A 13,369-nucleotide genomic window follows, 5' to 3' on the forward strand; every position below is an offset into this window, starting at 1 on the left:
TAATCTTGCATAATTAATTTTGTCCCAGAAAACTGAGCACATCACTTCATTGTATTAAAAGCACATGCTACATGAGTCAATAGAGCACTTTCCGACAGAAATACAGTCCGATAACAACTTGTGACAGCGTTGCTTCCTTGCTCTTTCAGCCAGAACGACTTGTAGCTCGGCGCTGACTCCTGCTCAAACTTGTGCGCACTCACCAGCTGTTTCCCTGCCGCCTTCCTCTCCCCGAGACCCAACTTTCCATGGAAACTGTCCAAAACTTCTAAGACCTGTAACCCAGTTCGACAGCCTGTCTGTTACTTATGCAACAAAAGAATTCTCCTTAATGCAGCAGGAGTACTCCAAAGCTTCTCCTCACTAAAAAAAAGGGAAGCGGCGGAGTAAACAAAGCCTGTTGAGTGCCGGGCCATAATCCCAGGTTAGATCTGAGGATAGAACTTGTCTGTGGCTGCTCGGGTCTGAATCTCTTTTCACTATCTCTAAACTGTCTGATGGAGTTCTGTCAGAAACCTTGTATATTTGTTTTACATAGAAAACCACAAAGCTACTATTACAAGCTACGACTGCCACATGTGAACCTGTGAAGTCACTGAGGTCATTTATGCCTCTTTTTTAACCTCTTAACCCCTCTTAACAGGCACGACAAAAAAGATTTGGGTAAAGCTGAACTGGAGATAATGTGTTTGGTTAAAGGCGGGGGTTAAGAGGCTAATAATCCTTTGTACCAGTGCATGTGGTGCTTTTCCTGGCACTCAAAGATGCGTTACGTTATTCATTCTCTCCACACTCGTGGTGGTAAGCGATTACTGTTGCCACTGACGAAAGCGAGGCCCCCATCGCCCCCTCCGACCAAAACCAACACCACACACTCACACATGCAACATTCATACAGATTCAAACCGCCAGCCAAAGATGACTCGCTCTACCATCTAAGCCACTGTCGCCAAAGATCTGTTAAGTTACAAATGAATCAATTCTGTCAGGAAAATTACTAAAACATGTAGTTCAGGGTTTATACTGTATACTGGCAGAGGCAAGTCAAATTTAATGCTTTTAAATCCCATTTTAATGCCAAAATATAATATTTCATTGCCACAAACACAGAAAAAAATAAAATCATGTTTCATTATATTAAGATTTAAGATTTGCAAACAAGTATTATATATCAAACATAGGAAACTTTTAAGCAAAACAAAACTGAAACTAAATATGTTTTAGACCATATGTTTTACTATAGTTTGTGTTACACCATCTAAATTAGACAGTTACATTTACAAAACAAAGTGTAAGCCATAAACACCTGATATCTAAAGTGATTTGATATTAAGCCTTTTTGAGTACAATGTGTATTCAGTTATTCGTGCCTACAACATGGCTTTGGACATAATGTTATTCTATGCGTCTCTATTTTAGTATCAGGTCCATGCTGGCAGTGCAAATTTTAAAATGCGATGATATAAAAAAAAAAAAAAAAGTTATACAGTCATGAATCAAAATTAGATTTTCTAAACCAAGTTAGGCAATAATGACTGCCATCCATTAGTGCACAGTCTAGTAGAGAGTATGCAAACGCTCAATGGATGGATGGCAGACATTACATTATTAAAGGGGCTAGATGCAAGTTAGCCATTTTGTACTCACCACTGCCACCTTAGGTCATACGTGCAACTGCAGCTTCTATATTAAGCTCGTGCATGACGGCACATCAGACCCGAATTAACACTTTTTTAAATAACAGCGCAGGATTTTAGAGGCAGTTGTGGTGAATAGGTCTGGGCTCATTCTACACCTTAAGACATTGTTGGAATATGTAGGGGGAGGAAAATACTTAATTTTAACATTTTTAAACTCTGTATAGTCCCTTTAAGCATTTTGTGTGCTCAATAAAATATGTATAAATCAGTGCATTATTAAATCATTGTTTTAACACAGTCTCAGTGCTGTTCATTCATCCCGTTTTTTTGTCCACATGCCCCGAGGTACATTTTTTCAAGTATATTTCAAAAACTTACCACTGAACACTAGTTTGCCGTAAAAACTTTTGCGATAAAGGCAACACAAGCTCAACACTTCTTCTGCTAAAGTCGAAGCAACTTAGGGCTGCACACTCGCTTTTAGCTCTTGCAGAATTTCAATGCCACTGCTCCAGGCCATGACGCTTGGTTTAAGGGGAGAGCCGGGCTGCTTTTTGAGTTGAGCCAGATGTTTCTCTAACGTGTAGCCTTTCCTTGGCATCACCACGTCTTGCTCTCTCAGACAGGCAGTAGGGCAAAGGTCATTCCCGCCGTCCCCTACGTAAAACACCCGCTTGTACTCTACGCCCCCGTCTGATTGTTCGGACAAATAAAGCGCCAGCACCTCTTTCTTGCACATATTTACTGGGCATTTGGCGCAGCTGTGAGCGTGGTAGCCGCGTACCTCCATGTAGCCCTGGTCGTTTATCGTAGCCGGGTTTGTGAACACTTTGTCTACCGCCGAATCGAGTCCAGACGCTCGTAGGATCCACTCGATGAACAGGCTGTTGGAGTCAGAGACCACAAGGCAGTCGATGGAGTTCTTATGCTCCGATATGTGAGTCAGCAAGTCCTTCATTCCGTCTGTGAAGGGGATGGTCTCCATTACGCTGCGGATCTGGTCTGGAGTCACGTTCTGCTCTCCTGGAAAAAGATTAAAGGTCTATTAGGATTGTGCACAGAACTGTTTTTATCATTAAAGGAATAGGCCACCGTTTTTACATACTGAGATATGTTCTTACCTCACTTTAGCCGAGTTAATATATCCCCGTCTGGTCTTTGTCCGTTTTTTGACCAGTAACTCCTAAAGGTTATTGACGGAAGTGAGCGGGGGGAAGTCTTTAGGAGTTACTGCGCGGACGTTTTGCTCCTCGTATCATTACGCCTCACAATATAGTACCCCTTTTTATCTGCTTATAAAATCGACATGCTACATTTCTGTGTAAATATACTTCGCATGAAAACACTTCACGTAACTTTATTTAAATAGGGAACACGTGGAAGAGCTTGGTAGCTTCTATCGTGAGCTTTTTTGGAGCTATATGACATGTGGGAGAGGCTGCGTATGTGCTCCGTTTGCGTGACAGAGCGCACGGACAAAGACCAGACGGGGATATATTAACTCGGCTAAAGTTAGGTAAGAACATATCTCGGTATGTAAAAACGGTGGCCTATTCCTTTAAAGGCGGCATAGCATTCACAGGGTTTCTACAGGTAGCAGCAAGGAAAATGTAATGCTTTTTTGTGCCATTTTAGTGCCACAAATACAAAAAATCTTGGGATATTAAGTATCTTAAGATATGTAAACATTCAATCAAACAGGGTAATTGGGGTAAATTTTGATATTCAAAATGAAATTGGGACACACCAAGAAACTTTTGAGCAAAATATTGTGTAAAATTTCAGTGAGGACTGCAGCTGAATTTGCTTTAGACCATAGTGTTTGTGTTTTTTACAAATGTACGCCGTAAAAGTAGTTGAGCAATGTTATTGAGTGAGTTCTGTCTCTATGGAAAAATTATATTTTTTTGCAATTTAGATGTAATGCCAGTTTGACTGTAATATAATGTAATGTAATGTTTTTTAATTACTTTCAATTTTTCAAAATTTTTATTTACTTTTTTTACTTCATTAAATTAATTACTTAAAAAAAAAAAAAAAAACTCTGTATAGTCCCTTTAACATAAAAAGTAAACAAAAAAACAGAGCATCCAGAGATATCACCGCAGTGGCAGACACAGGGAGAACAAAAATACCTCCCTGGCCTTCTTGCGAGAGCGCCAACTACCACGTTGCCATGCCATCCACTCATTTATTTTTTTCCAGCATAAGTCCAACTAAAAAGCTTGTTACAAGGCAGTCCTGACTCCTTATGTACATGATGTTTCTGGATGTAATTTACATATGTTAGGTGCATGGACCTGTGGCGGTTCTTTTAGTGGTAGCAGAAACCTGTACATACATGAGCACATGCCAACTCCACACACAAGACTCTACCAATGGGAATCAAACATTCTTGCTCTCAGAGTGCTAGATAAACCCCTATGCCACCATGCAAGAGTGAATTGAACACAAAAACAAAATAGGCAATTACTGGTATTTAATGACATCTTTAAATGTTTAGAAAACAGCATAATGTTGCATATGAAGTCACTGTTTAAGGTTGTTTCGAAAGTGTCGCAGATAAAATGACATCATGTTGGACAGCTGCCTGTAAGGCTCACACTAGGCTCAAAGACAAGGATGGGTTAGGTAGCACTGCGTAATGTCAGCAAAATGCACCAAATGCTTAAACTTTGTTCAGTATTGAGATAACAACAACACTATGAGCCAAAATGTAATGTCCCCTTTGGCACAGTAAAGGCAGACATTAAGATATTAATATATAAACTGTACTGGCATCAAGTCTAAGATGGTTTTATTTAGTGCTCAATATAAAACATGGTCTCTCTGAAGCTTTTTGGATATGGGTGACCTCACAGTCTGAGACAGAACGACGTTATCATCTTAATGTAAAACTAAGTGATAGACAGTACAAATTTGACAAACTGTGGATAAAATGAGAATGTACGTTCTTACCTATGTACTTCATCACTCTTCCCATATATTCTGTCCAATGTCCTTTTCTATAAGAGTTCTCCACAGAGTCAGGAAGCGTCCCGTCGGGTAAACATCTATTAAATACGAAATCTTTAGATGTTATTCATTCAGGTGTTAATTTCTGTGATTAAAGACCAATTTCCTTTACCTTATCACCCACATGTCGCTGTTGTCATCCACTAGTGTGTGGTCAAAATCAAACGCAATGAGAGTCTTCATCTGTTACACACACAGAAAACATTTAGCAGCTCTTAAAAACACAGAGGGAAGCAAATGTGTATGGGATATACAATGCAAGCTTATATATGAATCTTGATGAACTGTTTTGAAGATCATGATAGTCAAAAGCAATGCTTGAATAAAAAACTCTATGAAGAAACAATGTTTGTTTTTTGTGGGGGTTTTTTACATTAAGATGCAAAAATGCTTTTAAATTAGGTTGAAAATAATATGGGTTATGAGTTGTTGGCATGTCATATTGAAAGTGGAGAACCACTGCTTTATAGCATTGATTAAATATGGTTTCACTTTGCATCCTTTACTTTATCTAAAGTGAAACTGTACTGTATGAATTACACCCGGCAGCAGCAACAGCAGCAGAACAGCCACAACTTGTCACAAAATTCACAAATGCTTCATTATTCACAAAACAAGAACGATTGTTTTCATTAGCCTACATATTCATTGAGAGGAAAACGTGATCACTATTTTATTTTAGAGCTCAACAAACAAACTCACCGCTGACAGTTCTGTAAGCCTTTACAGTCCAGTGTGTACAATTGTTTTTCTTCTTCATGTGCCTCCAGTTTACGATAATAACTCGCTACACCCACCTGCTGGTAAAAAAGATAAATTTCAACGATAACGATAACCAACCAACAATTTAGACGTCGATGGTGCTAGGAAATAGTGAATAGGATGCCAATAGCCTTGTGTTTTTTTATGTTCGTTTTTTTTTAACAAAGATATCTTATTTTGTTCAACAGAAGAAAAAAAATGTATTACAGAGGCATAGGTTCCATGTTCCACCGCAAGATGGCGGTGTAATGGTTCACACAAACGACACGCGAAAAAGAAGAAAAGGCATTTTCATTTCCTGGTTGCGTTAAGTCAACAATCTGCCACCGTCATAATTGTTTTTTTCTTCTTTAACCCTTTTTTATAGGGACAGATCAAATCGCAAACATGTTTAACAGCTTGGGGTCGTGGTTGGGTTTTGAAAACTCGAGTCCAAGAAAGACGGCGGACGCGAAAGAAAATGAGAATGAGAGTGAAGAAGAGAAAGAAAAGGTGGTAGAAGCACAGAACGAGGTAAACAAACAGCAACCTGCCGAGGATGGAGAGGGACAGACCGAAGAAGACAGCTCCGATCACACAAAGGGACTGGGAGGTGAGAGAGTCGATTTATCCCGGGGCCTGTCAGTATGTGTTTGAGTGATTATATAATTCAGTAACCGGATTATGAGGTGATAATACTGATAGTGGTGATGATGATATGCTCATTAAAGACTCACAGGGACGTCATTTCCACGTCCAAAATTTGCAGCGACACTACTTTTGTGCTTTTGTTTTAACATGCTGCAGCTCCTTTATCATCAAAATGCCATTAAATGCAAAACTTGTTGAACATCTACACTCTGTACACAATGTCTTTTTTCAGTGTGCACAGTGTCCTACATTTGAAAGAAGTTTCATTTATATCGGAGGGAAAAAAAAATGCTATTAATTTGTGTGTAAATTGGATATGGATATTGTATCACATAATAATATGTCAATAAAACAGTAACAGTAACAATAATTTTGGAACATATCACATATCCCTGCAGACCTAAGGGTATTTACAATTGTTGTGAAGTAAATGTTCAATTTATACAATGCTCAAAGTTAAGTCTAGACAAATGTGTTGTGCTATAATAAGATCTATGGATGATGAAGAAGAAGAAATAATTGTTAATGCACAACAACACTACCAATGCTCTCTCCCTCCTCTTTTGTAGGCTTCATCTTCAGTTTTGCCTCCACTGCTACCAAGAAGATTTCGGATTCGGTGGTGGAAACAGCTAACACTATCAAGAAAAGTGTAGAGGAGGGTAAAATTATTGACAAGGTAACCTGTTTTACAACATTTGAAACAGTCCTTGCATTGAGATGACATTCATTTCTGATTTTTGTGTTGTGCTAAGACATTCCTTGGAGACTTCCAGAAGGAGCAGGAAAAGTTTGTCCAGGAAAATAAGGCAAAGCGATCAGGTAAAGCCAGAGTGTCAGACAAAAAGAAGAACGTTTTTATTTTGTTTTTAAATAGCCTCTGAAAGTCTCTGAGGCTGAATATAGTCTTTTGAAGTTGTTATAACTTTAGATCTATTTTTACCGTGACTGTCACTTCAGCTACACGCTTACATTCTTCAAACAGCACTAGATATTATGTATAATACTTTCCTTCACTGTCCAAATCCTGTAAATTTTGTTGTATTACATATCAATCAATCGATGAGTCAAAGTTTATTTGTATAGCACATTGTAGCTACACCGGGATGACCAGAGTGCGTCACAGGAAGATGAAACTATTTAAATACACAAATTTAAGCGTGCATAGTCAAAACAGCTTTTGATCATTAACACTGTTATGTAACCAAGTTGTGCGTACTGTGTGTCCAGAAGCAGCAGTTCCTCCCTGGGTGGGCTACAATGAAGAGGAGACCATTCAGCAGCAGATTCTGGCACTGTCAGCTGTAAGTGCTAAATTGCTTCTACAGTATAATAATATTATCAATTGATTGATATGCACATACATGTCCATTTACCATGTACTTTATGGTTTAACAGGACAAAAGGAACTTCCTCCGTGACCCTCCGGCTGGAGTACAGTTCCATTTCGACATGGATCAGATGTATCCGCTGGCTGCCGTCATGTTAGAAGAAGACCAGCTTCTGAACCGCATGCGCTTTGACCTTGTGCCCAAAAGGTGAGTAAATGCCTCAAAAATGTATCCTCAGTTACCACTTCCTTATTATTTAATGCACATTTATGGGATGCTTTCCACAGTGTTAAAGAGGACGTCTTCTGGAGGAATTACTTCTACCGCGTGTCTTTGATTAAGCAATCTGCTCAGCTCACCGCTCTGGCAGCTCAACAGCAGCAGCAACATCAGGAAGGAGAGGAGCGGAGGGCCAGCGTCTCACCTGAGGATGTTATTCTAACAGGTGAACAGCAAATCACCATGCGCATTTACATGTTGACAAGCTGTTGCTGCTTATGTTCGTTATGCAACATTTTGTGGTGCTTTATTATAGCCTGACCGACCGCTTTTACTGACCATATACTTGAAGCTGTCTCCTCCTGAAGAATATAATGTCACATAAGTCGCAGAAGTCTCTTGATTGGGTTGAGCCTTGCCTGTCTGATATTTTTCAATAGACTGTTTATGTTTCAACTTTCAGACAATGTCAGACCGAAAACACCACCCGTTTCCATCAGCGACATGAAAAAGGTGCATTATACATTCGATTGCATTACAAGCACTGCTGTAGATGACAAAAGATTCATAGATATCATCTTTCTTCTAGCCACAACATGAAGATGAGGAGATATCAACAAGCCCCGGAGTGTCTGAATTTGTTAGCGACGCTTTTGACTCCGCTGCCATTAACAGTGAGGACTTGAGGAAAGGGATGGAGCAACTCGTGCTTGACAGGAAGGATGACACGCCTTCACCTGATGGTCGTAAATTCTTCGTCAATTCACTTTATTCAGTCTACCTGACATCTTTCTAAATGACCTGCTCTCTCTCTGTGCACGTGTGCAGACGACTCGGCAGACTGGGAGAAGGAGCTGCAGCAGGAGCTTCAGGAATACGAGGTTGTAACCGAGTCGGACAACAAGGACGACCAGTGGGACCAGGAGATTGAGCAGATGCTTCAGGAGGACTAGATCCTGTCGATGCCATACACTGTGACCAACATGTAATTATTTGAATGAAGTGACCAGAAATGCACACAAGGGGGTGCTGTCCTGCGCACTATTATCTCTTGGCGTTTTTTGTACCTCTGAGCCTATTGTCTGTTAAGGTGATGGCGAGAGAAGATGTTTCTGCTGGACGTAGTGGTTATTTCAGGGGTATCAATGAAGTACTTGTTCATTCCTCTAAGTTAATAACTTGCCAGCATGGAGCCGAGCCCAAGCACATGTCTGACAAAGTGAATTTGTTAAGAAAACTGCATTTATACGGTATATCTTTTCCATGGAAGAATCCACCACATCAATGAAACACTGAGATAAACTTTTTTTTTTTTTTTTTTTTTTTTAAATAATTGATCATAATTTGTTGTTGTTGTTTTTCATTTGGGCAAAGATTCATCATTTTTCAATCCCAGAATTTCATCTTAAAACTATAGGTCTAGGGGATTTTTCGGTTTGTTTGTACCGAACAGATAATACATTTGGATGAATGGGCAGACTAACGTGTTCTCACACACATTGCTTTCTTTTCTTACATTGCGTGGAGAGGCCACCAGATGGCGCATCAGCACAACTTTCCTTTTAATTACCCAAGGATGCCATTATTCCCGATCTGCTTTTCCTTCTGGTGGCCTGTACAGCAAAGTCTATCTATAGTACTGTAGAGTTTATTGTAAAATTAAATGTATGTAAATATACAAGATTCTAACTTTCAACTGATCAAGTGTTTTTCTTCTTCTTTGTTTTTTATGCACCATATTTTCCTGTTTTCTGTCTGTTACTGTGTCTCTGAATCTGGGACACTGTAGCCATTCTTTTTTTTTCTTTCTGTTGATCATATTTATATCACAATAAACTATGCTTATATAATTCTACTAATGTGGTATACTTTGCATTATTGCCTGGTCCCAGTGCCTTGCATGGTGCTTGTAGCAGCAGCAAATATTATGGAGCAAAACATTTTATTCCCCAATGATATAGTACATAAACCTAATTTTCATAAACAAAGTCTCTACTATGCAGTTGAAAGTTTTACGGCTATTGTCGGATGTGTTTGATAAGAACAATATCTAACTGGTTATGGTTGGGGCCAGGAGGTGGAAAACAATTAAGTTTAGAAACGGGAACAATTGAGGTTGAGGTTAGGAAAATGGTTTGGGTTACGTTTATTTAGCAATAGGCCTAAACCATATAATGATATGACAGTTTAAAATCAAGTCTGTCTTTTATTAATAGCTTGTTTAGTTTAAAAAAGAAAAAAAAATGTTGATCTGACAAAAAACATTGGTTACTGGACGACTTTTGACACATTATCATAAGGGGACGGCAAAATAGCAAAGAGAGTTTGTTGCCTGGTTCTATTGACACTGCCTTTCATAAAAATCTCAAGTTTAGACAAAAATGTGCAGATCACTCCTACCAGTAATTAGTAGTTTATTGAAACATATGCACAGTAGGTGAGTTCCAGTTCTATTCCTGCCACTTTTTTTTTTTTTCCTTCATAAAATGGCCACATACTTGGTAAAAAACTATAATTAATACCATCTGGATTTGAACTTGCCATATTTAGATAAGGGACAAGGGTGCTCATGTTAATATTGTGTACCTTTACTGTGATAGCCTATTAGGTAGCGTTCACAATATAGAATGTGATGATTTCATAATGTCAGGTTGGCAGGGGGCAATACTCTATGGGAGAAATACAGCTTTTGTTAGAAATCTCCAAAACAACAATTAACAAATGTTTTTCCTCATCATTGATTGGATTCAGAAACTGGAAACATTATTTTTATGTCTGAAACTCTTTCCTATGTTTTTTCAAATATTGTCTTCACTTTAGGACACCTGTCAGAGAAAATAATTGGACATTAGTTCATATGTGCTGACAGAGGAGGCGATGAACTTTGAGACAGTTTTTGTTTCATGTGGATTTTGTGGAACAACTATGACGGAAAAAAAAAAAATCTGCAATACGCCAGTTACCACAGTTACCATAGTCATAGAATTTTCAGCTGCCTTCCACATTGGCTCTTTAGAATGTTGTGATGTCACGTGAACAAAACCTAAGGATACAGACGGCATCTCGTCATAGAAGGGGGCGTGGCTTCGCCGAGGGGGAAAATAGAATTTTTAGGGAAACACAATTTTCCGCTCTTTTGAGCCATTTTCTGGTGGAATATACTTATTTATCACACATAAATAAAGTCACGTGAAAATCGGGCCCATATGGATATTGTCTCACAGCAGACTGTTCAGTAGAAATGAAAAAACGTTGTATCTATACAGACGGCATCTCTGGAATCGCCCATATATGGTCATGTTTGAAAACAGTTAAGGGGGAAAACAATTTGAAGAAAGATCTAAACTTTCTCTAATTATTCAAAAACTACTTTAACAAAATGCTGAATTGTGAACATAGTTTTCTACAACATAAAGATACAAAGACATGGAGAGGAGCAAAGTGGTTCAATAGCCTATATATAGAGTTCGGGAATGTGACGTCATATCGCCAAGCATTATGGGATTAGCAGCAATTGTAAACCCATGGAGATTTTAGAAGTTAAAATACTGGAGTTATTGTTCACTTTAAAACACTTGGACACCACAGTGAGTTAGATGTATTTACCAGCAGTAACTCAGCAGCTACTGGAGCTGTTCCACGGCTATTTTCTCCACTTTATAAACTGTTTTTAGCTAATGTTAGTCAATGGAAATGTATGCTAACAGCTGCAAAGATGGCCGATCTCCATGGTAACTGTAGACTTTCCCGAACTCTATACATAAATAACGGAGAATGCTAACATGATGCTTCATGTGCTAATGCTAACGGCTCGCTAGCGCTTGCTACGACTGCCGTTTTTTTTCCACTTCTACTGAACAATCTGCTGGTGCAAAATATCCACATGGGCCCGATTTACACTTGACTTTAATTATGTGTGATAAATAAGTTCATATTCCACCAGAAAATGGCTTAAAAAAGTGGAAAATTGTGTTTCCCAAAAGATTCTATTTTCCCCCTCGGCGAAGCCACGCCCCCTTCTATGACGCGATGCCATCTTTATCTATTGCAATTGTTTTTGCCTGACTAAAATTCAAAGTTGTTTAAGAGACCAAAATGACTAAAATGTCCAGAATCAGATATTTTGGTTGACTAAAATACGACTACATAAAATTAAAAAAAACATCCAAACTTCCAATAACAGTTTGATTCATATCATTTAAATCCGCTGCCAAGGGAATAGGTCTGTGCTTTGTTCATGTGGGAGAAGAAACATGAAGCAGAGGACCTTCAGTAAATGCCCATGACTTTAAAACAGACTAAAATTGAAGAGAATCATTTGACTAAATCTTGGACCCCAGTGCAGTGCACCACCCACATCCGATTGGCTAAAGACAGGGAAGCTTTTACCTCACACTCACAACACAAATAAATGGAAAACAGACAGTGGCGTAAACAGTTTGAATTTCATTTCAAATTAGTAGTTGTACGTAGGGGAAGCAGCATCGCGCATCAGCCTGTGAAGTGGTTTCTTGTTTAGTTCAGACCTCCATTTGTGCGCCGTGGCCTTTGATACGCAGTTTACACGCACGCCCTGTCGTCTGTCACTTCTGAGCGCAGACTGCGGAGGTGGGCCGGAGGAAAGTCAATCGAGAGCGGTACCTCAGTGAGCGTGGAATGGTGAAAAGAGGGGAGGGCCTGAGTATTTTTCTTTTTCTTTTTTTCGTCTCCCCATCTTCAGGTCGAAAGTCTGTAATCACGGTTGTAAATGAGACATACACATAACCCCGCCAGACACTCAGACAGACACGTCCCGACTTGCTTTTTTATGTTTTAGCATTAGTGAAACAGATGTTCGGAACGCACAGTCTAAACCTGTTCACGCCGTACCAAGTGAACTGTAAAATGATTGCCCAATTTGCGTGTCACCAATCAATAGGCCAAAGCCGTCAGTATAATGTTAATAGCTTGTACCCATGGAAGCCTAGTTTATTGTAAAGGCCGATTGTTGTATTGAATTCTCTCTTCTTCTTTTTTTTTTTGCTTACCTTTATCTTAGCATCACATCCAGGGTCCGGCAGCTGCGGCTCCTCGGTTACCATAGCGATAGAAGCAACCCATCAGATTAGGAGGACCCATGTGTATGTGGGGGTTATTGCCACCGTGTTCAATGGTGATTTAACAATGCATTAATAATTCATTAGGGGGATTTATAGACTTTGATGGAGAGTGTGCCTATGGCTGCACCTTAGATAGCCACAAACAACAGCACACACTTGTTTCGGCTTTGAAACAGTGTATCGATCGATGTTCAGCTTTCAAATTCAAATGATGACCTTATGAGCCCACTATTTCATCATAAATGAGATTGAGACACATATTTGCGCAACACTTGGGTTTGGCCGAAGAGCGTCCTTGGAGCATCATCCAATGCAAATCCAATTGGCTGCACTTTCCTTTACAGAACAATAGGCTAATTGGATAGAAATAACATGGGAACTGGGATAATGTCTTTTCTAAGATGACCCATGCTCTGCTGCGACAACACGACCTGTGCTCGGTTGTTTGTCTGTTATTGTTCTGTCTGTTCCTGTGTGCAGTTTTTTTCCATTCAATATTCTTTTATTTGCATTCATTACTTATTTTGCTGCTGTTTCCACATTAAAACCAAGGGAACACGATGTTTCATGAGAACTAATAGTGGCCAGTGTATAAGGTGTAAGTTTTTGCCTTTATATCAGGTCAAGGTAAGGATTATGGTTACTCATGTTAACCTGCAATAAAGCAGAATGA

At 39.2% G+C, this 13,369-nt stretch overlaps 2 protein-coding genes across 3 annotated transcripts in view; one reads left to right on the forward strand and one right to left on the reverse strand.

Moving 5' to 3' along the window:
• Window positions 1–1,876: 1,876 nt before the first annotated feature.
• phospho2 (phosphatase, orphan 2) overlaps window positions 1,877–13,369 on the reverse strand; it is a 234,655-nt gene continuing 223,162 nt past the window's right edge. The window contains exons 1-4 of one of the 2 annotated variants that reach the window (XM_079554773.1): window positions 5,358–5,416; window positions 4,768–4,838; window positions 4,599–4,693; window positions 1,877–2,663 (exon numbers count right to left, since the gene is read on the reverse strand). In XM_079554773.1, the coding sequence (XP_079410899.1) occupies window positions 2,101–2,663; window positions 4,599–4,693; window positions 4,768–4,838 (729 nt within the window). In that variant the 5' untranslated portion in view covers window positions 5,358–5,416 and the 3' untranslated portion in view covers window positions 1,877–2,100. Of the gene's footprint in view, window positions 2,664–4,598; window positions 4,694–4,767; window positions 4,868–5,357; window positions 5,417–13,369 lie in introns of those variants that run through there. The other variant, XM_079554772.1, reaches the window with a different exon arrangement.
• On the forward strand, window positions 5,699–8,929 carry LOC306962470 (synapse-associated protein 1-like). The gene is made up of 9 exons (XM_079555608.1): window positions 5,699–6,009; window positions 6,617–6,726; window positions 6,803–6,869; window positions 7,278–7,351; window positions 7,446–7,585; window positions 7,666–7,823; window positions 8,061–8,110; window positions 8,187–8,340; window positions 8,426–8,929. Exons 1-9 carry the CDS (start codon window positions 5,805–5,807, stop codon window positions 8,548–8,550), a joined length of 1,083 nt encoding a protein of 360 aa, XP_079411734.1. The 5' UTR covers window positions 5,699–5,804; the 3' UTR covers window positions 8,551–8,929.

The sequence above is a fragment of the Gobius niger genome (assembly GCF_951799975.1).
Source record: "Gobius niger genome assembly, chromosome: 4".
Classification (NCBI taxonomy): Eukaryota; Metazoa; Chordata; class Actinopteri; order Gobiiformes; family Gobiidae; genus Gobius; species Gobius niger.